Raw genomic sequence first — 27,027 nt, forward strand, 5'->3', positions numbered from 1 at the left:
GGCGATAAATGGTGCTCCAAATCAAAAACAGAAATAAACGATAAAGCCATACCTCATTACCAGTCGTGATGTAAGGTACTTCAATAATGACTGCCATGGATATAGAAATACACGTAATATTCTCTTCATCCGTGACATCGCCTTGAATCAGAGGAGGCGGTGGAGCTGGCGTTGTGGTCGAGGATACTGGAATTTCTGTTGTGGACGTACTTGTAATATTTGTTGTAATGGTTGGGAAAGCAGTGGACTCTGTAGATGATTCTGACGACATGGAAGAGCTTCCTGATGACGATTGTGTTATTGTGGTTGAGTCAGCAACTGTAGTTTCAGTTGGGGACAAGGTTGGGTTGGACACTGTTATATCTGGCGTTGTACCTGTCTCATCTGTTGCAGTTGAGCCTTCTGTTGTCGATTGCTCTAATGTTGAAGATTCTGTAACTGTGGTATCAGTTGTGGACTCTGATGAGGTAGGGACAGATGAATCTTCAGTAGATGGTTCAGTCAAAGCAGAAGTACTAGTACTCGTTACGTCCTCAGTAGTAGACACGGTTGTGTGTGGCGTTGTATCTGTCCCGTCTGTTGTAGTTGAGCCTTCTGTTGTCGATTGCTCTGATGTTGTAGTTTCTGTAACTGTAGTATCAGTTGTGGACTCTGACGAAGTAGGAACAGATGAATCTTCTGTAGATGGTTCAGTCGAAGGAGAAGTACTAGTACTCGTTATGTCATCAGTAGTAGACTCGGTTGCATCTGTCGTTGTATCTGTGTCCTCTGTTGCAGTTGAGCCTTCTGTTGTCGATTGCTCTGATGTTGAAGTTTCTGTAACTGTAGTATCAGTTGTGGACTCTGACGAAGTAGGAACAGATGAATCTTCTGTAGATGGTTCAGTCGAAAGAGAAGTACTTGTACTCGTTATGTCATCAGTAGTAGACTCGGTTGCATCTGTCGTTGTATCTGTGTCTTCTGTTGCAGTTGAGCCTTCTGTTGTCGATTGCTCTGATGTTGAAGTTTCTGTAACTGTAGTATCAGTTGTGGACTCTGACGAAGTAGGAACAGATGAATCTTCTGTAGATGGTTCAGTCGAAGGAGAAGTACTAGTACTCGTTATGTCATCAGTAGTAGACTCGGTTGCATCTGTCGTTGTATCTGTGTCTTCTGTTGCAGTAGAGCCTTCTGTTGTCGATTGCTCTGATGTTGATGTTTCTGTAACTGTAGTATCAGTTGTGGACTCTGACGAAGTAGGAACAGACGAATCTTCTGTAGATGGTTCAGTCGAAGGAGAAGTACTAGTACTCGTTATGTCATCAGTAGTAGACTCGGTTGCATCTGTCGTTGTATCTGTGTCTTCTGTTGCAGTAGAGCCTTCTGTTGTCGATTGCTCTGATGTTGAAGTTTCTGTAACTGTAGTATCAGTTGTGGACTCTGACGAAGTAGGAACAGATGAATCTTCTGTAGATGGTTCAGTCGAAGGAGAAGTACTAGTACTCGTTATGTCATCAGTAGTAGGCTCGGTTGCATATGTCGTTGTATCTGTGTCTTCTGTTGCAGTAGAGCCTTCTGTTGTCGATTGCTCTGATGTTGAAGTTTCTGTAACTGTAGTATCAGTTGTGGACTCTGACGAAGTAGGAACAGATGAATCTTCTGTAGATGGTTCAGTCGAAGGAGAAGTACTAGTACTCGTTATGTCATCAGTAGTAGACTCGGTTGCATCTGTCGTTGTATCTGTGTCTTCTGTTGCAGTAGAGCCTTCTGTTGTCGATTGCTCTGATGTTGAAGTTTCTGTAACTGTAGTATCAGTTGTGGACTCTGAGGAAGTAGGAACAGATGAATCTTCTGTAGATGGTTCAGTCGAAGGAGAAGTACTAGTACTCGTTATGTCATCAGTAGTAGACTCGGTTGCATCTGTCGTTGTATCTGTGTCTTCTGTTGCAGTAGAGCCTTCTGTTGTCGATTGCTCTGATGTTGAAGTTTCTGTAACTGTAGTATCAGTTGTGGACTCTGACGAAGTAGGAACAGATGAATCTTCTGTAGATGGTTCAGTCGAAGGAGAAGTACTAGTACTCGTTATGTCATCAGTAGTAGACTCGGTTGCATCTGTCGTTGTATCTGTGTCTTCTGTTGCAGTAGAGCCTTCTGTTGTCGATTGCTCTGATGTTGAAGTTTCTGTAACTGTAGTATCAGTTGTGGACTCTGACGAAGTAGGAACAGATGAATCTTCTGTAGATGGTTCAGTCGAAGGAGAAGTACTAGTACTCGTTATGTCATCAGTAATAGACTCGGTTGCATCTGTCGTTGTATCTGTGTCTTCTGTTGCAGTTGAGCCTTCCGTTGTCGATTGCTCTGATGTTGAAGTTTCTGTAACTGTAGTATCAGTTGTGGACTCTGAGGAAGTAGGAACAGATGAATCTTCTGTAGATGGTTCAGTCGAAGGAGAAGTACTAGTAGTCGTTATGTCATCAGTAGTAGACTCGGTTGCATCTGTCGTTGTATCTGTGTCTTCTGTTGCAGTAGAGCCTTCTGTTGTCGATTGCTCTGATGTTGAAGTTTCTGTAACTGTAGTATCAGTTGTGGACTCTGACGAAGTAGGAACAGACGAATCTTCTGTAGATGGTTCAGTCGAAGGAGAAGTACTAGTACTCGTTATGTCATCAGTAGTAGACTCGGTTGCATCTGTCGTTGTATCTGTGTCTTGTGTTGCAGTTGAGCCTTCTGTTGTCGATTGCTCTGATGTTGAAGTTTCTGTAACTGTAGTATCAGTTGTGGACTCTGACGAAGAAGGAACAGATGAATCTTCTGTAGATGGTTCAGTCGAAGGAGAAGTACTAGTACTCGTTATGTCATCAGTAGTAGACTCGGTTGCATCTGTCGTTGTATCTGTGTCTTCTGTTGCAGTAGAGCCTTCTGTTGTCGATTGCTCTGATGTTGAAGTTTCTGTAACTGTAGTATCAGTTGTGGACTCTGACGAAGTAGGAACAGATGAATCTTCTGTAGATGCTTCAGTCGAAGGAGAAGTACTAGTACTCGTTATGTCATCAGTAGTAGACTCGGTTGCATCTGTCGTTGTATCTGTGTCTTCTGTTGCAGTTGAGCCTTCTGTTGTCGATTGCTCTGATGTTGAAGTTTCTGTAACTGTAGTATCAGTTGTGGACTCTGACGAAGTAGGTACAGATGAATCTTCTGTAGACGGTTCAGTCGAAGGAGAAGTACTAGTACTCGTTATGTCATCAGTAGTAGACTCGGTTGCATCTGTCGTTGTATCTGTGTCTTCTGTTGCAGTAGAGCCTTCTGTTGTCGATTGCTCTGATGTTGAAGTTTCTGTAACTGTAGTATCAGTTGTGGACTCTGACGAAGTAGGAACAGATGAATCTTCTGTAGATGGTTCAGTCGAAGGAGAAGTACTAGTACTCGTTATGTCATCAGTAGTAGACTCGGTTGCATCTGTCGTTGTATCTGTGTCTTCTGTTGCAGTTGAGCCTTCTGTTGTCGATTGCTCTGATGTTGAAGTTTCTGTAACTGTAGTATCAGTTGTGGACTCTGACGAAGTAGGAACAGATGAATCTTCTGTAGATGGTTCAGTCGAAGGAGAAGTACTAGTACTCGTTATGTCATCAGTAGTAGACTCGGTTGCATCTGTCGTTGTATCTGTGTCTTCTGTTGCAGTTGAGCCTTCTGTTGTCGATTGCTCTGATGTTGAAGTTTCTGTAACTGTAGTATCAGTTGTGGACTCTGAGGAAGTAGGAACAGATGAATCTTCTGTAGATGGTTCAGTCGAAGGAGAAGTACTAGTACTCGTTATGTCATCAGTAGTAGGCTCGGTTGCATCTGTCGTTGTATCTGTGTCTTCTGTTGCAGTAGAGCCTTCTGTTGTCGATTGCTCTGATGTTGAAGTTTCTGTAACTGTAGTATCAGTTGTGGACTCTGACGAAGTAGGAACAGATGAATCTTCTGTAGATGGTTCAGTCGAAGGAGAAGTACTAGTACTCGTTATGTCATCAGTAGTAGACTCGGTTGCATCTGTCGTTGTATCTGTGTCTTGTGTTGCAGTTGAGCCTTCTGTTGTCGATTGCTCTGATGTTGAAGTTTCTGTAACTGTAGTATCAGTTGTGGACTCTGACGAAGTAGGTACAGATGAATCTTCTGTAGACGGTTCAGTCGAAGGAGAAGTACTAGTACTCGTTATGTCATCAGTAGTAGACTCGGTTGCATCTGTCGTTGTATCTGTGTCTTCTGTTGCAGTAGAGCCTTCTGTTGTTGATTGCTCTGATGTTGAAGTTTCTGTAACTGTAGTATCAGTTGTGGACTCTGACGAAGTAGGAACAGATGAATCTTCTGTAGATGGTTCAGTCGAAGGAGAAGTACTAGTACTCGTTATGTCATCAGTAGTAGACTCGGTTGCATCTGTCGTTGTATCTGTGTCTTCTGTTGCAGTAGAGCCTTCTGTTGTCGATTGCTCTGATGTTGAAGTTTCTGTAACTGTAGTATCAGTTGTGGACTCTGACGAAGTAGGAACAGATGAATCTTCTGTAGATGGTTCAGTCGAAGGAGAAGTACTAGTACTCGTTATGTCATCAGTAGTAGACTCGGTTGCATCTGTCGTTGTATCTGTGTCTTCTGTTGCAGTTGAGCCTTCTGTTGTCGATTGCTCTGTTGTTGAAGTTTCTGTAACTGTAGTATCAGTTGTGGACTCTGACGAAGTAGGAACAGATGAATCTTCTGTAGATGGTTCAGTCGAAGGAGAAGTACTAGTACTCGTTATGTCATCAGTAGTAGACTCGGTTGCATCTGTCGTTGTATCTGTGTCTTCTGTTGCAGTAGAGCCTTCTGTTGTCGATTGCTCTGATGTTGAAGTTTCTGTAACCGTAGTATCAGTTGTGGACTCTGACGAAGTAGGAACAGATGAATCTTCTGTAGATGGTTCAGTCGAAGGAGAAGTACTAGTACTCGTTATGTCATCAGTAGTAGACTCGGTTGCATCTGTCGTTGTATCTGTGTCTTCTGTTGCAGTAGAGCCTTCTGTTGTCGATTGCTCTGATGTTGAAGTTTCTGTAACTGTAGTATCAGTTGTGGACTCTGACGCAGTAGGAACAGATGAATCTTCTGTAGATGGTTCAGTCGAAGGAGAAGTACTAGTAGTCGTTAGGTCATCAGTAGTAGACTCGGTTGCATCTGTCGTTGTATCTATGTCTTCTGTTGCAGTTGAGCCCTCTGTTGTCGATTGCCCTGATGTTGAAGTTTCTGTAACTGTAGTATCAGTTGTGGACTCTGACGAAGTAGGAACAGACGAATCTTCTGTAGATGGTTCAGTCGAAGGAGAAGTACTAGTACTCGTTATGTCATCAGTAGTAGACTCGGTTGCATCTGTCGTTGTATCTGTGTCTTCTGTTGCAGTTGAGCCTTCTGTTGTCGATTGCTCTGATGTTGAAGTTTCTGTAACTGTAGTATCAGTTGTGGACTCTGACGAAGTAGGAACAGATGAATCTTCTGTAGATGGTTCAGTCGAAGGAGAAGTACTAGTACTCGTTATGTCATCAGTAGTAGACTCGGTTGCATCTGTCGTATCTGTGTCTTCTGTTGCAGTAGAGCCTTCTGTTGTCGATTGCTCTGATGTTGAAGTTAATGTAACTGTAGTATCAGTTGTGGACTCTGACGAAGTAGGAACAGACGAATCTTCTGTAGATGGTTCAGTCGAAGGAGAAGTACTAGTACTCGTTATGTCATCAGTAGTAGACTCGGTTGCATCTGTCGTTGTATCTGTGTCTTCTGTTGCAGTAGAGCCTTCTGTTGTCGATTGCTCTGATGTTGAAGTTTCTGTAACTGTAGTATCAGTTGTGGACTCTGACGAAGTAGGAACAGACGAATCTTCTGTAGATGGTTCAGTCGAAGGAGAAGTACTAGTACTCGTTATGTCATCAGTAGTAGACTCGGTTGCATCTGTCGTTGTATCTGTGTCTTCTGTTGCAGTTGAGCCTTCTGTTGTCGATTGCTCTGATGTTGAAGTTTCAGTAACTGTAGTATCAGTTGTGGACTCTGACGAAGTAGGAACAGATGAATCTTCTGTAGATGGTTCAGTCGAAGGAGAAGTACTAGTACTCGTTATGTCATCAGTAGTAGACTCGGTTGCATCTGTCGTTGTATCTGTGTCTTCTGTTGCAGTAGAGCCTTCTGTTGTCGATTGCTCTGATGTTGAAGTTTCTGTAACTGTAGTATCAGTTGTGGACTCTGACGAAGTAGGAACAGACGAATCTTCTGTAGATGGTTCAGTCGAAGGAGAAGTACTAGTACTCGTTATGTCATCAGTAGTAGACTCGGTTGCATCTGTCGTTGTATCTGTGTCTTCTGTTGCAGTAGAGCCTTCTGTTGTCGATTGCTCTGATGTTGAAGTTTCTGTAACTGTAGTATCAGTTGTGGACTCTGACGAAGTAGGAACAGACGAATCTTCTGTAGATGGTTCAGTCGAAGGAGAAGTACTAGTACTCGTAATGCCATCAGTAGTAGACTCGGTTGCATCTGTCGTTGTATCTGTGTCTTCTGTTGCAGTAGAGCCTTCTGTTGTCGATTGCTCTGATGTTGAAGTTTCTGTAACTGTAGTATCAGTTGTGGACTCTGACGAAGTAGGAACAGACGAATCTTCTGTAGATGGTTCAGTCGAAGGAGAAGTACTAGTACTCGTTATGTCATCAGTAGTAGACTCGGTTGCATCTGTCGTTGTATCTGTGTCTTCTGTTGCAGTAGAGCCTTCTGTTGTCGATTGCTCTGATGTTGAAGTTTCTGTAACTGTAGTATCAGTTGTGGACTCTGACGAAGTAGGAACAGATGAATCTTCTGTAGATGGTTCAGTCGAAGGAGAAGTACTAGTACTCGTTATGTCATCAGTAGTAGACTCGGTTGCATCTGTCGTTGTATCTGTGTCTTCTGTTGCATTAGAGCCTTCTGTTGTCGATTGCTCTGATGTTGAAGTTTCTGTAACTGTAGTATCAGTTGTGGACTCTGACGAAGTAGGAACAGACGAATCTTCTGTAGATGGTTCAGTCGAAGGAGAAGTACTAGTACTCGTTATGTCATCAGTAGTAGACTCGGTTGCATCTGTCGTTGTATCTGTGTCTTCTGTTGCAGTTGAGCCTTCTGTTGTCGATTGCTCTGATGTTGAAGTTTCAGTAACTGTAGTATCAGTTGTGGACTCTGACGAAGTAGGAACAGATGAATCTTCTGTAGATGGTTCAGTCGAAGGAGAAGTACTAGTACTCGTTATGTCATCAGTAGTAGACTCGGTTGCATCTGTCGTTGTATCTGTGTCTTCTGTTGCAGTAGAGCCTTCTGTTGTCGATTGCTCTGATGTTGAAGTTTCTGTAACTGTAGTATCAGTTGTGGACTCTGAGGAAGTAGGAACAGACGAATCTTCTGTAGATGGTTCAGTCGAAGGAGAAGTACTAGTACTCGTTATGTCATCAGTAGTAGACTCGGTTGCATCTGTCGTTGTATCTGTGTCTTCTGTTGCAGTAGAGCCCTCTGTTGTCGATTGCTCTGATGTTGAAGTTTCTGTAACTGTAGTATCAGTTGTGGACTCTGACGAAGTAGGAACAGACGAATCTTCTGTAGATGGTTCAGTCGAAGGAGAAGTACTAGTACTCGTTATGTCATCAGTAGTAGACTCGGTTGCATCTGTCGTTGTATCTGTGTCTTCTGTTGCAGTAGTGCCTTCTGTTGTCGATTGCTCTGATGTTGAAGTTTCTGTAACTGTAGTATCAGTTGTGGACTCTGAGGAAGTAGGAACAGATGAATCTTCTGTAGATGGTTCAGTCGAAGGAGAAGTACTAGTAGTCGTTATGTCATCAGTAGTAGACTCGGTTGCATCTGTCGTTGTATCTGTGTCTTCTGTTGCAGTAGTGCCTTCTGTTGTCGATTGCTCTGATGTTGAAGTTTCTGTAACTGTAGTATCAGTTGTGGACTCTGACGAAGTAGGAACAGATGAATCTTCTGTAGATGGTTCAGTCGAAGGAGAAGTACTAGTACTCGTTATGTCATCAGTAGTAGACTCGGTTGCATCTGTCGTTGTATCTGTGTCTTCTGTTGCAGTAGAGCCTTCTGTTGTCGATTGCTCTGTTGTTGAAGTTTCTGTAACTGTAGTATCAGTTGTGGAGTCTGATGAAATAGGGACAGATGAATCTTCTGTAGATGGTTCAGTCGAAGGTGAAGTACTAGTACTCGTTGTGTCATCAGTAGTAGACTCGGTTGCATCTGTCGTTGTATCTGTGTCTTGTGTTGCAGTTGAGCCTTCTGTTGTCGTTTGCTCTGATGTTGAAGTTTCTGTAACTGTAGTATCAGTTGTGGACTCTGATGAATTAGGGACAGATGAATCTTCTGTAGATGGTTCAGTCAAAGGAGAAGTAGTAGCACTCGTTATGTCATCCGTAGTAGACTCTGTTGCATCTGGCGTTGTATCTGTGTCATCTGTTGCAGTTGAGCCTTCTGTTGTCGATTGCTCTGATGTTGAAGTTTCTGTAACTGTAGTATCAGTTGTGGACTCTGACGAAGTAGGGACAGATGAAACATCTGTAGATGGATCAGTGGAAGCAGAATTATCACTGTCAGTAGTAATAGTAGATTCTGTTGTATCTAGTATTGTAACCGGCTGATCTGTTGTGGCTGACGCTTCTTTTCTCAGCTGATCTGATGCGGTTGTTTCTGTAGTTTCTGTAGTATTAGTTGAGGTCTCTGACAACATTGGAGTAAATGCATCGTCTGCGTTGGGTTCACTGGAAACGGCGCTATGAGTACCCTTTATGTCACTTGCATTATCATCTGTTGATGATATCCTGCCTTCATTCGATGTGTCACTTGTTCCTGTAAAACACGAATGGTTATTGATTGAGATCCCATCGTTAAGTATTTGTGAATGGTTTTATGTATGCTTGTATTATTGCGGATGTGTTCATGTATTATAGATGACCTCTTTTATGGTAACGGTTTTCTCTAACAACATGAGCTTTACAGTAATCCCAGACTAATGTAAAGTTGATATGTAGAATTTAATTTTTCTTATGATACGTACAGGTGGTGAACTTTTGTTTCATCTCCTTCCTTGTTGGAGCTGGATTCTGCTCTTTACACGTTATGTCAGATGCTGTTTTCATTTTTTAATTTGGATGGTGTAGGGGATGAATAAAGTGATTATTGTTACATTGCATTATTGAGTTGTTTAGGAAGATGCGATTATTAACAATGTCTCCCTCCGCCTCCTTTTCGTTTCATATTAAGTTTTTGAGCGGTTGTTTATTGTCTGAGTAATGAAATGATAGATTCGTTTTGAGATGTTTAGAAATTATATTATTATAGAGTCATACTGATTAGTTTGGCTTGTTGCAGTTCGTCATTTAGAAAGATGACTCGTAAATGTTGGAAGTAAGCAGCATGATATTTCTTACAACCTGGTAATTATACAGTATTTTGCAATTATAATTTTTTGAAACTTTAAGGTACATACATTAATTTTAGCGTTTACAATTAATATTAGATTTACAAAGGAAAAAGAAAATGCTTGTAATATGTTTAAAGGCTACCTAGCACTTGACGAACTTTGTCAAAATAGGTTACATACATTTGTTTTGAAATTTGACATTGGGAGGATGTATTTTGTGGCTATTGCTAGCCACTTGGCGGTTGTAAAGTTGTTTCTATTCAGATAGTGCCAATAATCTGAGAATTTCATTAACTGGCTTCTTGAAATGGAGGGAAGTTCATGTCGATGGACCGATTGAATGGAGTGATTATTACACAGGGGAACAGCAGCCAACTACAGTAATGGCTAAATCAGTAACATTAATTGTAGGCTCCACGTGAATCGTAAGGTAATACTGTGCAACAGTAATCAGAATGTACTTTTACGTTTTGGCGGTAGGAATAGCACCGAGCAGCAGAATTATAACAAAAATAATTGTGGTAACACTGCCCTTCAAAAAAATGGTTCAAATGGCTCTGAGCACTATGGGACTTAACTTCTAAGGTCATCAATCCCCTAGAACTTAGAACTACTTAAAGCTAACTAACCTAAGGACATCACACACATCCATGCCCGAGGCAGGATTCGAACCTGCGACCTTAGCGGTCGCGCGGTTCCACACTTTAGCACCTAGAACCGCTCGGCCACATCGGCCGGCCATTGCCCTTCATTATGAGAACAACACCACAGGAAAATATCGAAGAGAAAGAAAATTTGCTCCCTATATTAAGGTAGCTCTTACGTTGCATTATTATGAAGTGTTTTATTATTTTTTCGTTCTTCAAAATACAAAATATTTCAACATAGCTTAGCTGGGCTTCAAGGAAAGGAAATCAAAGTTTTGTTTTAATATTGCTTTATGTCTGGTTAAATACAGATAGCGAGAAAGTGAGGTTTAGAGTTTAAGGTCTGGTAAGGAGAGCATTTTTATAGGCAGGGGATAGCTCAACAGGAAATGTTTTAAAATCTGATATCGCGTCTGAAGGAGTCAGCCTCCATCATTCACTAAGAATTTCCAACAGATTTAGTAATGTTCTAGAATGCAACCCCGTAATACACTATGACCGGTTTGCGGTACTGTGATTTAGATCGTTAATAAATCTGTTGACAAAGTCTAAATCTTGACGGGCGAACGAGGATTTGGAACCCACTTCTCTCAACTATCACAATACTTCTCCACCGTGGCGCCTGGCTCCCTCGACGAGGAAGAAATTCGATAAGTGAATTACACGAAACGGGCGGAAAACTGGATCCTTGCGCTCCATGTGCACTGTACTGATTAATTTTTAATGAATTAATCCAAAGGAGTAACGTCAGTTTCCTTGTACATATTTATGTGACTTGGGTTTACTATAATGAGTGTGCGCAATTATAACTGAAGCTGAAGTACGATCAAAAGCAAAGAAAGACTAGAAATAGAGGGTGGTTATAATTCAACTTTCGCTGCTTCAGGGGGTCCTTATGGAAAACGAACGATCATAGGCAACGGCGCCCATACCAGGAGGCAAGGGGCTCCTCCCCCCCCCCCACCCCCCCACCCCCCCCACCCCCCCACCCTCCTCGCCAACCCTCTGAGAAGGAAAAAATGTGGTGTCGTCAGTCCGGAACCGCGGGACTGCTACGGTCGCAGGTTCGAGTCCTGCCTTGGGCATGGTTGTGTGTGATGTCCTTAGGTTAGTTAGGTTTAAGTAGTTCTAAGTTCTAGGGGACTTATGACCTAAGATGTTGAGTCCCATAGTGCTCAGAGCCATTTGGTGTTGTCAGGTGTTTTTATTTCAAGAAAATAGTTTAAAAGTCGGTATCACGCAGATTTTTAACATGATCGGAACTGGAACTTTTTTATGGTTACTTACAAGTCGCCATTCGTATTTCAAAATATTAAAATTACTCCATCCCCAGGCCTAGACAGCCCTCACCCCACCTACTAACTATCGTACGGGCGCCATTGATCGTGGGACAATGAAGTTTGTGGAAAAATTTGTAAGGCCATGCAGAAGAGAAATAACGAATAAACGATTGACAGAAACATATTTTAATTTACACGTGAGAGAGTAACACTTGTTAATTGCATACGTTGTTTACATTTCAGATTACAAACGTTGCTCAATGTGACGACCAGTTGCACCCACGACAGCCTGGAACCGCATTAAAGGTACCGTTTCACAACTGTTCGCAGCACTTTTCGAACGGTGGACCATGGAAACGAGCTGTCGTGGCACAGTTCGTGCACTGCTTGAGGATCGCACACTGTGTCCACCATTCTCAGCCATGGCAGCAGCAACTTCTTCAACAATTTGTGGCGCAATTGGCCGTCGGCATCTTTCAGGAGCAATTCTCAAATCGCCAGTTAATTCGAACTTCCGAATCATGTTCTTCAACGTCGATGTGGAAAGAGGATATCTCCGTATTCCTTTAATGCGTCGATACTCGCGAAGAGCAGCAGAGCTATTGCTGTTGTTTTGATAAAACAGTTTTACGAGTAAAGCCCTGTTCACGTCACCCACGTAGAGCGTTTGCAGCTGTAATGCACTCTGATGTTTGCGTTTCAACCCTGCGTCGCTGTACCAGTACCGGCGCCAAACGGCAAGACTTGACTTCCAACAACGCAAATCGTGCAGCGCGCAGTCTGAATAAAGCTGGGTACCCATACGGTCAGAGACAGCAAAGGACTTGGAAGAGCAGTTGAACGGAATGGACAGTGTCTTGAAAGGAGGATATAAGATGAACATCAACAAAAGCAAAACGAGGATAATGGAATGTAGTCGAATTAAGTAGGGTGATGCTGAGGGAATTAGATTAGGAAATGAGACACTTAAAGTAGTAAAGGAGTTTTGCTATTTAGGTAGCAAAATAACTGATGATGGTCGCAGTAGAGAGGATATAAAATGTAGACTGGCAATGGCAAGGAAAGCATTTCTGAAGAAGAGAAATTTGTTAAGATCGAGTATTGATGTAAGTGTCAGGAAGTCGTTTCTGAAAATATTTGTATGGAGTGTAGCCATGTATGGAAGTGAAACATGGACGATAAATAGTTTGGACAAGAAGAGAATAGAAGCTTCCGAAATGTGGTGCTACAGAAGAATGCTGAAGATTAGATGGGTAGATCACATAACTAATGAGGAGGTATTGAATAGAATTGGAGAGAAGAGAAATTTGTGGCACAACTAGACTAGAAGAAGGGATCGCTTGGTAGGACATGTTCTGAGGCATCAAGGGATCACCAATTTAGTACTGGAGGGCAGCGTGGGTAGTAAAAATCGTAGAGGAAGACCAAGAGATGAATACACTAAGCAGATTCAAAAGGATGTAGGCTGCAGTAGGTACTGGCAGATGAAGAAGCTTGCACAGGATAGCGTAGCATGGAGAGCTGCATCAAACCAGTTTCAGGACTGAAGACCACAACAACAACAACCCATACGGCAAGAAGCTTTCAGTCTACACTGGCTCAAATAGTGAAAGCCTAATAATAATCACCCTGTATACTTTCACTGTTTGTTGCTTGATTCAGATCAAAGTACGAAATGAAACGTTCTCTACAAAATTGAGGACTCAAGTTGACGTACGATCGATGCAGTTAAACAGTAACAGACAACGTACTGGATGTCCTCTGAACGAGTCCTTCATTTCAAAATTAAATGACTTGAAAATTAAGATCTGTAGATCGGAGTGCAACAGAGGAGTGTTTGTTGTGAAGGCTGTAAGAATTTTATACGGAAGTGATACAGAAGATTCTAAATAGTTCGAGAAGCTGCCGACAAGATGGCACTATAAGCTGTGCAGCTCTTACAGTATCAGTGTGCATAATTAAACTCGTTCTCTGCAAGCAGTGTTTGCAATTACATCACTGCACTTCCGAAATTTTCAGCACTCGCAGTACGTAGGTGGTGCAAATGAACAATAAAATTTGCCATCACATTCTGTAGTTTCTCAAAGGAAATGAATTCACATACCACACAGATCGCCGATTCGAGCTCGTCTGATGCGGTGGGATGGCTCCTGGTAGTCGGTGTCATTAATGTGCCCCACAAAAAGTAGTCACAAGGAATCAGATCAAGCGAATATGGAGGCCAGTCCATCCGTGCGCCAGTAAATTTGCAGTTATCCAATGCACTGACTTTGTACTCAAAGAATTCATCAAGAAAGCGAAACATCTGTTCGTTGCGATGTGGTCTGGCCTCATCTTGCATCTTGCAGTGTCTGGTTGATCCTCCAACGCTAAGTGTGCGTCGACAAATTGTTCCAAAATTGCATTATAACCTTCACTGGTTTTCGTTTCTAGCATGAAAAAAGTACCAATAATACCTCTGCTGCATACGACAACCCGAACAGTACCTTTGGGAGAATACAGCTGTTTTGCTTCACAGCTTGCTGTCGACTCTATTTAGGCGGAAGTGTGCTTCATCTTTGAACCAGATATAGCCAACATAAATCCGGCAATATCGATCATTTTGATTATCTGACCTCGGAGTCTTTCGCGGCGGCATGCCTGAACAAAATCTTCTAGATTATCAAGCAGCGTCATTTCGAATAAAACACTCGAGCTTTCGAAAACTATCTCCGCCATTGTCTTCAGGAGTAAAAACCAGTGACTGCAGGGGCTGGCATTGTTGTTAGCTTATACAGACATGATTGCAGCATTTGCAACCAGAGAGGGCGGAAACGACGCGAGCGCAAAAGCTTCGTTGGGCAGCTTAGAGCAGCTCCGTCCCACAGCGGCAACGAGTGACAAGTGGCGCGAAGGGCCAGCGCCACTTTTGAAACTGCCGCTCCGGCCTCCGTACAAGAGTCTTTGCTGTCTTTCGACATCCAAAGTCCTTTCCCGTGCTCTACTAAGTGTGTACCCCTGCTCTCTGTTAAAACTACTGCTGTTTATTCCAATATCGGCCGCCTGCTATAGAACAGAATTCCAATATGTTGACGCATGAGCCAATATGCTCGTCCTTTCCAACTGTATTTTCCGTCAGTTTCTCAGGCAAATCGCAGCTATGGCCGACTTGTCAAGCTCCCTTTGTTTAATATGTCACTTATGCTCGGTACAGTGCTCCACAACTGTGCGAATTTTTTGACCTATATAGATGCTGACACGTTCACAAGGGACACAACATACGCCGGATATACGAAGAACTGTCGCCTTTAACAGGGCGTAGCATATCTCCGGGGGGGGGGGGGGGGGAATGGGGGGGGGCTGGAACACTGGGCTCAGTCCATGTGTCTGCAGTACAAACACTAACTTACTGCTCGTGGCCTCATAGTATGTCAGGTCCAAATGGCTCTGAGCACTATCGGTGGTCATCAGTCCCCTAGACCTTAGAACTACTTAAACCTAACTAACCTAAGGACATCACACACATCCATGCCCGAGGCAGGATTCGAACCTGCGACCGTAGCGGTCGCCCGGTTCCAGACTGAAGCGCCTAGAACCGCTCGGCCACAACGGCCGGCAGTATGGCAGGAAACCAGCCAGCTTGGTCTCTTCTGCCGATTCACAAGGCGCCTACAAGCGTTTGCAATGTCTCCCTTGCTGTAACCATTCTCTCTGAACACATATTTCAGAGGCTGCAACTCAGACTGTAGGTGGTCGTCGTCAGAAATAAACTTTGCTCCGTGTACTAACGTGTTCAGCACAAGTGGGTAATTCCTGCCGAGAAAAGGAAATAATTCCTCGTTTTGATGTAGTCAAGCACCACATTATTCGATCTACTGCAATGGACAACATTTTGAAGAGAACTAGTCACTCGAAAGTGTGACAACAGATACGTGAGACAAGGTGTAAGATTGATCTTCCTTACAGAAACCTATTTAATTGTCGTTAATTTTTGTCATTAATCTTCACATCATTCGACTGGGAGGGGGTGGACGTAGCCATGGCAGTACAACAGTGTGCAAGTTTGTACAAAACAACGCCTAAGCACTGTAACAAGTTTGACCGCTGAACTCGCGGAAGAAAATGTGGAGAATGACAAGGGCCCTAGAATAGTGTTAATATCTCCAACAAAGAACTGGACGACGGCTCTGTAGCATAGCTGAGTAAAGGTCTCAATTTTTCTCCAACTCCGCGACATCTGCCGGTATTTGACATTGTTAGAGGAATGGAGAAGTGCATTCGGCATCTCTCGCCTGATGACGTCAGGCTAACTATCAGCCATATAGTGGTGAAAGCCAAGCCACCGGAATCTAATATTAGCCAGGAAGAACGACGTGGCTACGCTTATTAGGTGAGGACGAGGGCTTGGTTTTCTTGACAGCCGACACTGAAAACTACTACCTGAAGAAATGATGACTAACTGACAACCTCAGCTGCTGATAGGTGTTGTTGTTATACCTCGATGTGGACAGCTGAAATTGTGTGCCCCGACCGGGACTCGAACCCGGGATCTCCTGCTTACATGGCAGACGCTCTATCCATCTGAGCCACCGAGGACACAGATGAATAGCGCGACTGCAGGGACTTATCCCTTGCACGCTTCCCGTGAGACTCACATTCCCAACTGTCCACAATTCTACATATGTATTGTACCTTATAGACATTTGCCCACCCACTCATTACTCGCGCACGCGCTGGCGATTCCCGTAAGAGTTAGGGCAACCTGTGCGCGAGTAATGAGTGGGTGGGCAAATGTCTATAAGGTACAATACATATGTAGAATTGTGGACAGTTGGGAATGTGAGTCTCACGGGAAGCGTGCAAGGGATAAGTCCCTGCAGTCGCGCTATTCATCTGTGTCCTCGGTGGCTCAGATGGATAGAGCGTCTGCCATGTAAGCAGGAGATCCCGGGTTCGAGTCCCGGTCGGGGCACACAATTTCAGCTGTCCACATCGAGGTATAACAACAACACCTATCAGCAGCTGAGGTTGTCAGTTAGTCATCATTTATTTCAGGGAAAAGCTGCACGGTCATCAACAATAACTGTTCTTTCGAGAACAAGTTACTGTCTTTGTATATACTACCTGAAGAGACTACATTCATTAGAAGACACAGGCGATGGCCAGAAAGACAGGAAGTTGTTAAATGACTCTGGAATACCAGACAGAGTGATGAAGAAATTAATGACTCGCGCCGCCACACCTCCCAGGCTTTATGGATTGCCAAAGATACAAAAGGAAAAGTTCCTCTTAGGCCCATTGCTAGTGCAATCCGTTCGACCACCGATAGACGGAAAAACATCGTGCAGAGTTATCAGCACTTAACCTCGGGCACTGTGAATACCATGTTATGAATTCGCAGATACTTGTTGAGACACTCAAGAAAATCAAACTGGACAGAAACAACGTGACGGTTAGTGTGGAAGTCGTGTCACTTTCTACTAGGGTGCCAGCACAAGACACACCGGATATTTTGGCCGAACAGCTTCGATCTGGAATCGTCAAGTTGTTCCGTCGTGTTCTAATGACAACGCAGTATTTGTATCGCAACGAATATTATAAGATGACGGATGGCACAGCAATGCGATCACCACTGTCTCCAGCAGTCGCAAATTTCTTCATGGAGTATTTCGAGGAGCACGGCTTTGAGTCTAGCTTGTTTTGTAAGGTGTGTTGATGACACCTTCACGATATGGTCTCACGGTAAAAACGCACTGCAGCAGTTCGTCGATCACATGCACAGTGTCAATCCCAATATTAAATTTGCCATCGAGATGGACAAGGATGGCGAGCTACCGTTCTTGGATGTTTTAGTTGAGTGGACGGCAGGAGGCCGGCAGTGTTCAGGAAACCAACGCACACTGATCGATACTTGAACACTGATAGTTTTCACCATCCTGTACACAAGAAAGTGCTTCTGAACGCGTTAGCACACAGACCAAAGATTATTTCTGACGACGGCCACCTACAGTCTGAACGACAGCCATATGTCAGTACAGAAATCTTCGTGTATTTCAGGTTACATTGTTACACAGGTCGACATTATAGTTTTTTTTTAAATATATAGTTACGTTTTTTTTTCAAACAGCTCGCACTGACAAAGTCTACTGAACGTGAAATTATTGGTTCGCTTATTTATTTTCTTATGAAAGAGGTTGGTTTTCACACGTACAAGGTTCTTTTCAATTTAATGTAAGTGATGTGGCTTCGAGCTCAGTAGCACATGTCAGTTGACGTCCCAAGGTTTGTATTTACGATAACAGACACTCAGGTAAAGGCTACTCGGTTACACACTTAGGTGACGAAAGTCATGTGATAGCTATATGCACGTATACAAATGCTGGTAGTATCGCGCAGACAAGGTCTAAAAGGCCACTGCATTGACAGAGCAGTCATTTGTCCTGAGGTGATTCATGTGAAAGATTTCCGACGTGATAACGACCTCACGACGGTAATTGACAGAATTTGAACGCAAAATGGCAGTAGGAGCTAGGCGCATGGGACACTCCAGTTCGGAAATCGTCACGGAATTCAATATTCCGAGATTTACAGTTTAAAGCGTGCGCCGCGAATACCAAATTTCCGGCATTACCTTTCACCACGGACAACGCAGTGGCCGATGGTCTTCATTCAACGACCGATAGCACTGTTGTCTGTGTAGAGTTTTCAGTGCTAACAGACAAACAACACTGCATGAAATAATCACAGAAATCAATGTGGGACGTATGACGAACGTATCCATTAGGACAGTGCGGCGAAATTGGGCGTTGATGGGCTATGGCAGCAGACGACGGACGAGAGTGCCTTTGCTAACAGCAAGACATAGCCTGGGCTCGTGACCATATCCGTTGGATCACAGACGATTGGAACCTGTGGCTTGGTTAGGTGAGTCCCGATTTCAATTGGTCATAGCTGATAGTAGGGTTCGAGCAGACCCCAACGAAGCTATGGACCCAAGTTGTCAACAACGTACTGTGCAAGCTGGTGGTTGCTCCACAATTGTGTGGGCTGTGTTTACATGGACTGGACTGGGTTCCCTAGTCAAACTGAAACGATTATTGACTAGAAATGGTTATGTTTAGCTACCTGGAAGCCATTTGCAGCCATTCATGGATTTCATGTTCCCAAACAATAATGGAATTTTTGTGAATGACAATACTCCGTGTCACCGAGCCACAATTGCTCGCAACTGGTTTGAAGAACATTATGGACAGTTTAAGAGAATGATTTGGCCACCTACATCACCCCACATGAATTCCACCGAACATTTATGGGACGTAACCGAGAGGTCAGTTCGTGCAAACACTCGTGCACCACTTTCGCAATTGTGAACGGCTATAGAGGCAACATGGCTGAGTATTTCTGCAGGGGACTTCCAACGACTTGTTGAGCCCCTACCGTGTCGAGTTACTGCACTACACTGGTTAAAAGGACGTCCGACACAATATTTGGAGGTATCCCATGACTTCTGTCACCTCAATGCGGTGTATCGTAGAACAAAATTTTTTTATCCAACAACAAAAACCTGAATTGTACAGAAAGAACTTTCCGGGGAAGGGACGTATGGCAGATGAATATTTATGTACGAGAAGCTATATGCATATATTCGAACCGGCGGGAAAACGTCAAGAATCACATAAGAGTGCACAATTTTATCACTCAGGCAGTTTTGGAGATAAGGAAAAAATGTATCCGACGACTATGGCGAAATACAGAACGCGATATTGTTAGTTTTAACTGAAAAAACCAATACGACGCCAAAGAGGGATCGCAGTTGATACGGCACACTTAGCACTATTGGGTGAGCTGTACAAGGAGCAAACAAACGTAATTATAAATATGTTAAGAACAATGGCTGAGAAAGTAAAAATTTCACAACATACGCGAGAAAATGGGTCAAACATAAGATAATTAATAATCTTGTAGATTCACAGGACAATAAGAGACCAACTACGCCGCAATCAAAATACTTTGCTGAGATTCAAACCGAAACAAACTAGCGAGGCTATACTACGTAGCTTGATAGAGAATGTTGAGAGAACAGTTGCGGCGATGGACAGCGTGAAACTGGTAGATGGTATAACGTTAATAGTCCACAGTATGTTTAATAGTATCATCATCATCATTATCATCATCTTCTTCTATTCAAGGATTAGGCTTTTTCCTCTTCCGAACTCTCAAACAATATCATTCCCATGTTTTTGAGGTTTTCCAATAGCGCTTTTCCCAATCGGCTTGTAGTTAAGGATCTTCTGCCGAATTCTGTGACCTGGCATTCGCGCTAGGTGTTGCATCCAACCATCACGATATTTTTGAATTTTTCATATTTTTCATTCATTACAATTGTTCTAATATCGTCATTTCTAATCATGTCACTTCTTGAGCAGCCCTTCGTCTTCTTTATGGACGTCATCTCTGCAGACTGAATCTGAATACACACACACACACACACACACACACACACATACATACATACACACAGACACACACACTCACTCAAATGTATGTGTGTGGTAACCCAGCTTTAGTTTCCACAGGATGGCACAGGAAGCGCCATTAATTTACAGAATTTAGAGATGGCTTCTTTTTGTACTTTATGGCGCAATGTTCTGCTAGTGGTACCACACACAGCTTGGAATAGTATTCAAAAAAATGGTTCAAATGGCTCTGAGCACTATGGGACTTAACATCTATGCTCATCAGTCCCCTAGAACTTAGAACTACCTAAACCTAACTAACCTAAGGACATCACACAACACCCAGTCATCACGAGACAGAGAAAATCCCTGACTGGAATAGTATTAATACATAAAATAGCCTCACGCAATAAACTTTTCAGTTATCACTCATTCACGCTGCTGAATTCAGACTTCAGATTAACGATACGCATAATAAAAGTCAGAATGAAACAAATACTCCGTAAAATGACTAGGCATTTTCAAGCCAGTGTTATAAAAGACTGCTCGATGTTGGACACGTTAGGAGAGTATATGCACATTGAACATCTTACATCATCTTGCTCGACCAAAACAACCCTAGTATTTCTCACTTTGGCAATACTTTTTACAGTGCAAAACGTACATTTTTGATCAAGCAGATTAAATGTATTGGATTTAACGACATTGTTCTTCAAATAATGAAAGCGTGCAGATGTGGAATGTATACAATGTAAAATTAACGAGGCCGACCCATGTAAAATAAGTCATACTGTAGGGGTGACAATGCTCTTAAACATATATGCAGTTGCCGTGACGGAAGAAAGATCTAATGAGAATAAACCACAGTGACAGGAGTGAAACTCAGTTAACACTAATCTCACCTCACATTTTTAGGTTAACTCAGAGTTTACATTAAAAGCTGTTGGCTGCGACAAGCTGAAGTTAGAAAACAATTGTGTATGAATATCGTCATAAATTAAAAAGTAATATTGACCCTTAGTGGCAAGAGATCTCGACATAGTTCGTATTGTAATTAAAGAATAAGTCAGTAAGAATTTGTGTCACAGGTAAAAAGCGTAACTATTAATAGTAAAATGTGGCATAAAGTAACAACCACACCTATATCCATGATACTGCCAAATGTTTATTAGCTTACGTAGGTTAGTATACGTGGAAAGTGAGCCTTTTCGGTGTACCCTCTAAAAATGGAGATAACACAACGCAAAGGTGGATTAGGGCTGTTAGATGTACAACAAAAATACACTGCTCAGTTCGTGTGAAGAACTTTTTGAATGATACGAAATACAATAGGAAAAATGTGACTACCTACCAACAGCCTCATAAGAGCGTATCGACAGATCCAGCACAAATAAATTACAATCTAATACACATACGTGATGTCTCTTTACAACTGAGTAACATTCAGGAAAAATTATACCAACCAACGGATGTGCCAATAACGACAAACTATACAAAGGGCTCACAATATCCTTCGCATGGAACGCTACAGAACGGGTAAGTCAACTCAACAAATGGACAAATAGCGAAAAATCCACACTTACATATTTTGAACGAAACTAAGCGCATTACGATATATTATCAATAAAGGAAAACGTAACGTGGAGAGACTGTCTTGTTTTTGTTGTTATTGTTGCTACTGTTGTGGCCTTCAGACCGAAGACTGGTTTGATGCAACTCCTCACTCTAGGGTATCCTGTTCAAGCCTCTTCATCTCTGCTTAGGTATTACGATGTTCAGCAGTTTCAATCCGCTTACTGTATAAAAACTTTGGTCCACCTTTACAATTCTTGCTCCTCACACTTATCTCAGATACCAAACTGACGATTCCTTGACGCATCAGGATGTGTCATGTCAATCGATCACTTCTTTTTAGCCAAGATGGCCTATACATTTCTTCTCTCCCTAATTCGATTCAGTTCTTTTTCGCTAGTCACTCGATTTACCCATTTAATATTTGGCATTCTTCTGCTGCACCACATTTCAAAAGCTTCTACTCTCTTCGTGTCTGAACAGTTCATTGTCGAAGATTCCCGTACAAGGTTACATTCCAGACGAATACCTTCGAAAAGGCTTCCCAACACTTAAATTTGTGTTCGATGTTAACGAATTTCTCTTTTTTACAAACACTCCTCTTGCCACTGCCTTTCTGTATTCTATATCCTCTCCATATTTACCGACGTCACTTATTTTACTGCTCAAACAACGAAATTCTTTTACCAATTTTAGCATCTCATTTTCTAATTTCGTTCCCTCGTCATGGTCTGATTTAATTCGAATTCATTCCATTACCCATTTTTTACTTTTGTTGATATTAACCTTACAACCTCTTTTAAAGATACTGTTCATTCCCTTCAACTGCTTTCCAGGTTCTTTGCCGTCTCCTATAGAATTACAATGAAATCGGCTAACTTCAGACATTTTTTTTCTTCTCTCTGAACTTCACTTGGCAAATTATCTTTCGTTTCCTTCACCGCTTGTTCAGTGCTCAGATTGAATATCATCAGGGACAGGCTACAACCCCATCTCACTCCCTTCTAAACTAGTGTTTTCCTTTCGTTTCTTTCGAGTCTTATAGCATCAGGCTGATTTTTGTACAAGTTGTAGATAACCTTTCAATCCCTGTATTTCATCTCTGCTACCTTCAGAGTTTCAATGAGTGTACTCCGCGGAAGCTTTTCTAATTTAGTTGCTATGTAGACTATTTTTTGATAATGGCAGAATTTTCTATTTTCGTGAAGCTTTTTTTGTCTTCTTGGTATGTACCGTATCTAAAATTTGGACAGGACCCTTTTCCCGTAACTTTTCTTTCTTAGGTTGTTTTCATAAACTGGAAAACTGGGCCGGCCGCGGTGGTCGTGCGGTTCTAGGCGCTGCAGTCCGGAACCGCGGGAATGCTACGGTCGCAGGTTCGAATACTGCCTCGGGCATGGATGTATGTGATGTCCTTAGGTTAGTTAGCTTTAAGTAGTTCTAAGTTCTAGGCGACTGATGACCTAAGATGTTAAGTCCCATAGTACTCAGAGCCATTTGAACCATTTTTGGAAAACTGGCATTAATTTCATTCGAGTATGTCCTGTATTGTCATTCGAATCTGTGCTATACAGGACTTCTCTGGCTGTGACTTTCGCCTGCCAATGGTTGTGCTGTTAAGTGTAAAAAATGTCGTATCACACAGCACTTGAATCGTTGAGGAATACATTCAACTTCATCACTTCAGTGCGTGGGTTGCACAGCTTGTTTTTAGCCTGGGAACTTGTCTGAGTTGCTACTGGTTGGCTCATTGTGGATCATAGTCTCGATGCCTAGACCCTTGTCGTATTGTTGAGGGTTTTGAAGAAAAACGTCACACTCGTTCTATGGAGCTCATAGACAACGACGTTAACAGCAACAAAGTCAAATGGCTCTAAGAACTATGGGACTTAACATCTGAGGTCATCAGTCCCCTAGACTTAGCTCTACTTAAACCTAACTAACCTAAGGACATCACACGTATCCATGCCCGAGGCAGGAATCGAACCTGCGACCGTAGCAGCAGCGCGGTTCCGGACTGAAGCGCCTAGAACCGCTCGGCCACAGCGGCCAGCAACAGCAACACACTTTCAAATACGTAGTGCATAGTTCCTCATATTAATGAAATTCCTTATATCAAACTGACACAAACATTTTGTACATTTCAACATATTCTAAGATGGAAAATATATTATTTATGTGGAAGAATGTTGTCGTCTGTTCTACTCTTCGGCTATGTTCATCACATTCGACACACAAGTTTTCGAGAGGTTGTACATTTCTTTTCCAAATGGGTATCTCCTTCACCGCTAACAGGAACAGACGGTTTCAAGCGTATTCTGAGGCAATTTAATCTCGACTACATTAGGCAATCGTTTCAATGTGCCGGCGAAGTTAAAACACGGCAGTACTTTAAGCGTTTCCTTTGAATGGAGATAAACGTTTATTGCGTTTAAAATTATCTCATAATGTGACGCGACAGTACTTCTACCAGGTCGGTCGTATAGCAGAGCGACAGCAAAAAGATTACGAGCGAAACACCACTTTTCCATTTTAATTGCCCACTTGAAGTTGGTCCGCAGTAAGCATTAAGTTTTCGTCCCGTTGAGCCCTGTTATCAGTGCTGCATTGCGAAACACGACATTCTCCATTTGCTGCGATTTCCGCGTGGACGAGGATTCCGTCTGTGACAAGTCTTTAGATGCTTATCAACGATCCTGTCATCTATGTAGGTCAAATTCCGCAGCATCCACATGCTCCATTCAAAGAATTCAGGCCGCCCAGTGACAGATTAACTGTAAACAGTGTTATGAGTAATTTACAAATTTACTTCTACTTTGACTCCTGATTCCCTCGTTTTGATACGGAATTGCGAATTCAGTGAGATGCCTTATTTATTATAATTACAAAAAGAGAGATTCCTTCTTCACATGTATGCAGTAGGTGGTTATTGGTAGCCCAAACAGTTCTAACGTTAGGAATTTTTCTGCGGTGTATTTGAGTCACGAGTAGAGACAAGAAGCAGAGATAACTACAGTATTTTTTGATACGTGACAAACAAAAATTTGTAATTAGAGCGGCTGTGCCAATCACATGTGCTACAAATGTCATTTGTTTACACCACATGCGAGGCTACCTTGTGACAATTTTTTGTTTTTAACTTTTTTCCTTCTCGGTTGTGGTTACTTAAAAACATCTCAGTTCAATGACAAAATCTGGAGTCCCTCTGAAATAGTTTCTGAGGAAACATCAACACCACAGTTAAAGACACTGAACAAAAGTTCAGTGATAGTTACGAGGAAATAATTGTTATGCTTGTAGCCTTGTGTGGTGTGCGTACTGTAAGACCTTCGGTACACATACCATCAGATTATTTGACTTGTCGCTCTAACGAAGTAGGCGAGTGTCAGCAATATGTCTCGTGGTCTTATCGTGGCGTGTTTATCTTCTGGCATTAGGTCAGACGATAGAAATGCCACTTGCACGCTTAGAGTAGCAGATTGACGGTGACAAACTTTAAACAGAACTTGATTAATTTTCACACACATTTATTAAAATAATAAAAATCATAGATATTACGTAACTTGATTCTGGATGCTGTTTACAATTGACAATCTGAAGTTCCTTTGGTCTTGGTACGTTAATCTTATTCTCACATATCTCTGATACTTGACAAAGTGTCTATACATTTCTCTTCATGGCTATGTACAGGAATATGATAATCTTATTAGGCGCAGACTGAAACCTGACTACAGACTAATGCAGACTGGTACAGACTAATGCAGACTGACTAATCGGAGGTCTGTACACTCGTTATAATACCTCGAGCGTTCAGGTACGCGAGTACGATCCACGAGGAGAAAAGGTTCTACGTTAGCAGCAATCTCATTGGCTGCGTTACATAATAATACGCGGATCGGCGGAAGCAGAATTTGGTCCGTCTCTAAGACAGCGCCATCTCGTAGTGCGGAGACGGACGAGCGCTGCGCCTGCGCTGTTGTGCTTAGCGGGGCGCGCTCTAGTGGGATAGTTGTGTACGCGCTGCCTACGCGAAACTATGTACAGAACACCATGCGAGGACCTTGCAATGCTGCTGACCGACCGTTACATAATCCTCTGCGTATTGCACCCATTGGACAGCACTGCTGTAACGTGGTCAGCGTATGATCCTCCTGGCCCACTGATGTCTGATTTAATAATGGGTGCCACTAACTACTTGATTGTCTTCCCGAGGATGATAGGAGCCCGAGCAAGTCCTCCCACCAAAGTAAACTCTAGTACACTAGGGGAATACATTTTGGGTTCGTCAGCTACGAAGGCAGACAATTAATAGACGTAAATGCTACAAAAGTTGTGTGATTGCTTTTGCATGTTTTCCCTTTTTTTTTTTTTTTTTTTTTTTACAGCAGACAAGAATTAAATTGAGTCTGAGTTCTAAAATGCTGAACTGACTTTAACCAGAGGGTTTAGATGTGAGACTGGCGAGTATTATAATAGTTCTAATTTATTTTCAAATTAGCAGTAATCTGCAATTAGACGCGTTTTTAGTTTCTGAAGTTCCCTCAACCATTACAAACTGCATCTCGTGATACGAACCGCGGAAACGAGAGGTGCACCATTTATAAAAAGCGATTTATAACTCCACAAGTATTCGACTCAAGTTTATGCCGTCCTCGAGTGTGAATGTAGCCTAACACCAGACGACATTTGTCTTGATAAGTTGCTTCAGCGGAATAAATAAGGCGCGTGCGGCTACTTCTAATATACAAGCAACAGTCAAGCTTATTAACTTCGCGAGTAATGGTATGCAGCAATGATGCTCACGGTGGCGCCATTTCAGGCTGGTAAGCACATCTATGTAGGCTGACATTGTTGCGGTCTCGGAACGCATGTAAAGTTTAGAGACTGATAGTGGACACAAGGTGCTGCGTATCAACAACGATCAGGTAATTGAAAAGGCCCAAGTTTGGCATCGCGGATGTTGACGTGCACGAGACAGTGACATTACATAGCTAACTGTGATGACCTAAACGGAAACTCGGCTAGATCCAGACGGTCATTTCTGTCACTGGGACGCACTGCCGAATGCCGGGGTTCTGAAAGGCAAATAGCGACAAAGTGGATACTGATTCGGTTAACCCTCAAGTCTTGGAAAAAAGGAAGGAAAGATAATTAGAATTTAACACCCCGTGGTGGCCGAGCGGTTCTAGGCGCTACAGTCTGGAACCGCGCGACCGCTACGGTCGCAGGTTCGAATCCTGCCTCGGGCATGGATGTGTGTGTTGTCCTTAGGTTAGTTAGGTTTAAGTAGTTCTGAGTTCTAGGGGACTGATGACCTCCGAAGTTAAGTCCCATAGTGCTCAGAGCCATTTAACTCCCCGTGGACGACAAAGCCATTAGGGACGCAGCATACGCTCGCAGTGGTGGAAAGAAATTGGACAAGTCTTTTTCAGAGGAACCATCTGGGCATTTGCATTAAGCAATTTATGGACGTCACGGAAACCTAAATCAAGATGTCCCAACGGGGATCTGAACTGCTGTCTTCCTGAATGCAAATCCAGTGTGCTAAACTGTGCACGAGTTTAGGTTTTGCAAGTGGATGAATAAAACAAAGTTTCATTTCGAAGTATGGGCTACATAGGAAGGCTTTCCATATCCAGGCAGTGACAGATCATCTGTTAGATGCTGCGATCTTGCGACGA

The 27,027-nt window shown here is 42.7% G+C and overlaps 1 protein-coding gene across 1 annotated transcript in view; it reads right to left on the reverse strand.

Annotated features, from left to right (window-relative positions):
• The window catches only part of LOC126249423 (serine-rich adhesin for platelets-like), a 150,444-nt gene that overhangs the window by 24,075 nt on the left and 99,342 nt on the right, over window positions 1-27,027 (reverse strand). Inside the window, exon 2 of the mRNA XM_049951075.1 lies at window positions 53-8,838. Within this exon, the coding sequence (XP_049807032.1) occupies window positions 53-8,838 (8,786 nt within the window). The remainder of the gene's footprint in view (window positions 1-52; window positions 8,839-27,027) is intronic.

Source organism: Schistocerca nitens, chromosome 3, assembly GCF_023898315.1.
Source record: "Schistocerca nitens isolate TAMUIC-IGC-003100 chromosome 3, iqSchNite1.1, whole genome shotgun sequence".
In the NCBI taxonomy this organism is placed as follows: Eukaryota; Metazoa; Arthropoda; class Insecta; order Orthoptera; family Acrididae; genus Schistocerca; species Schistocerca nitens.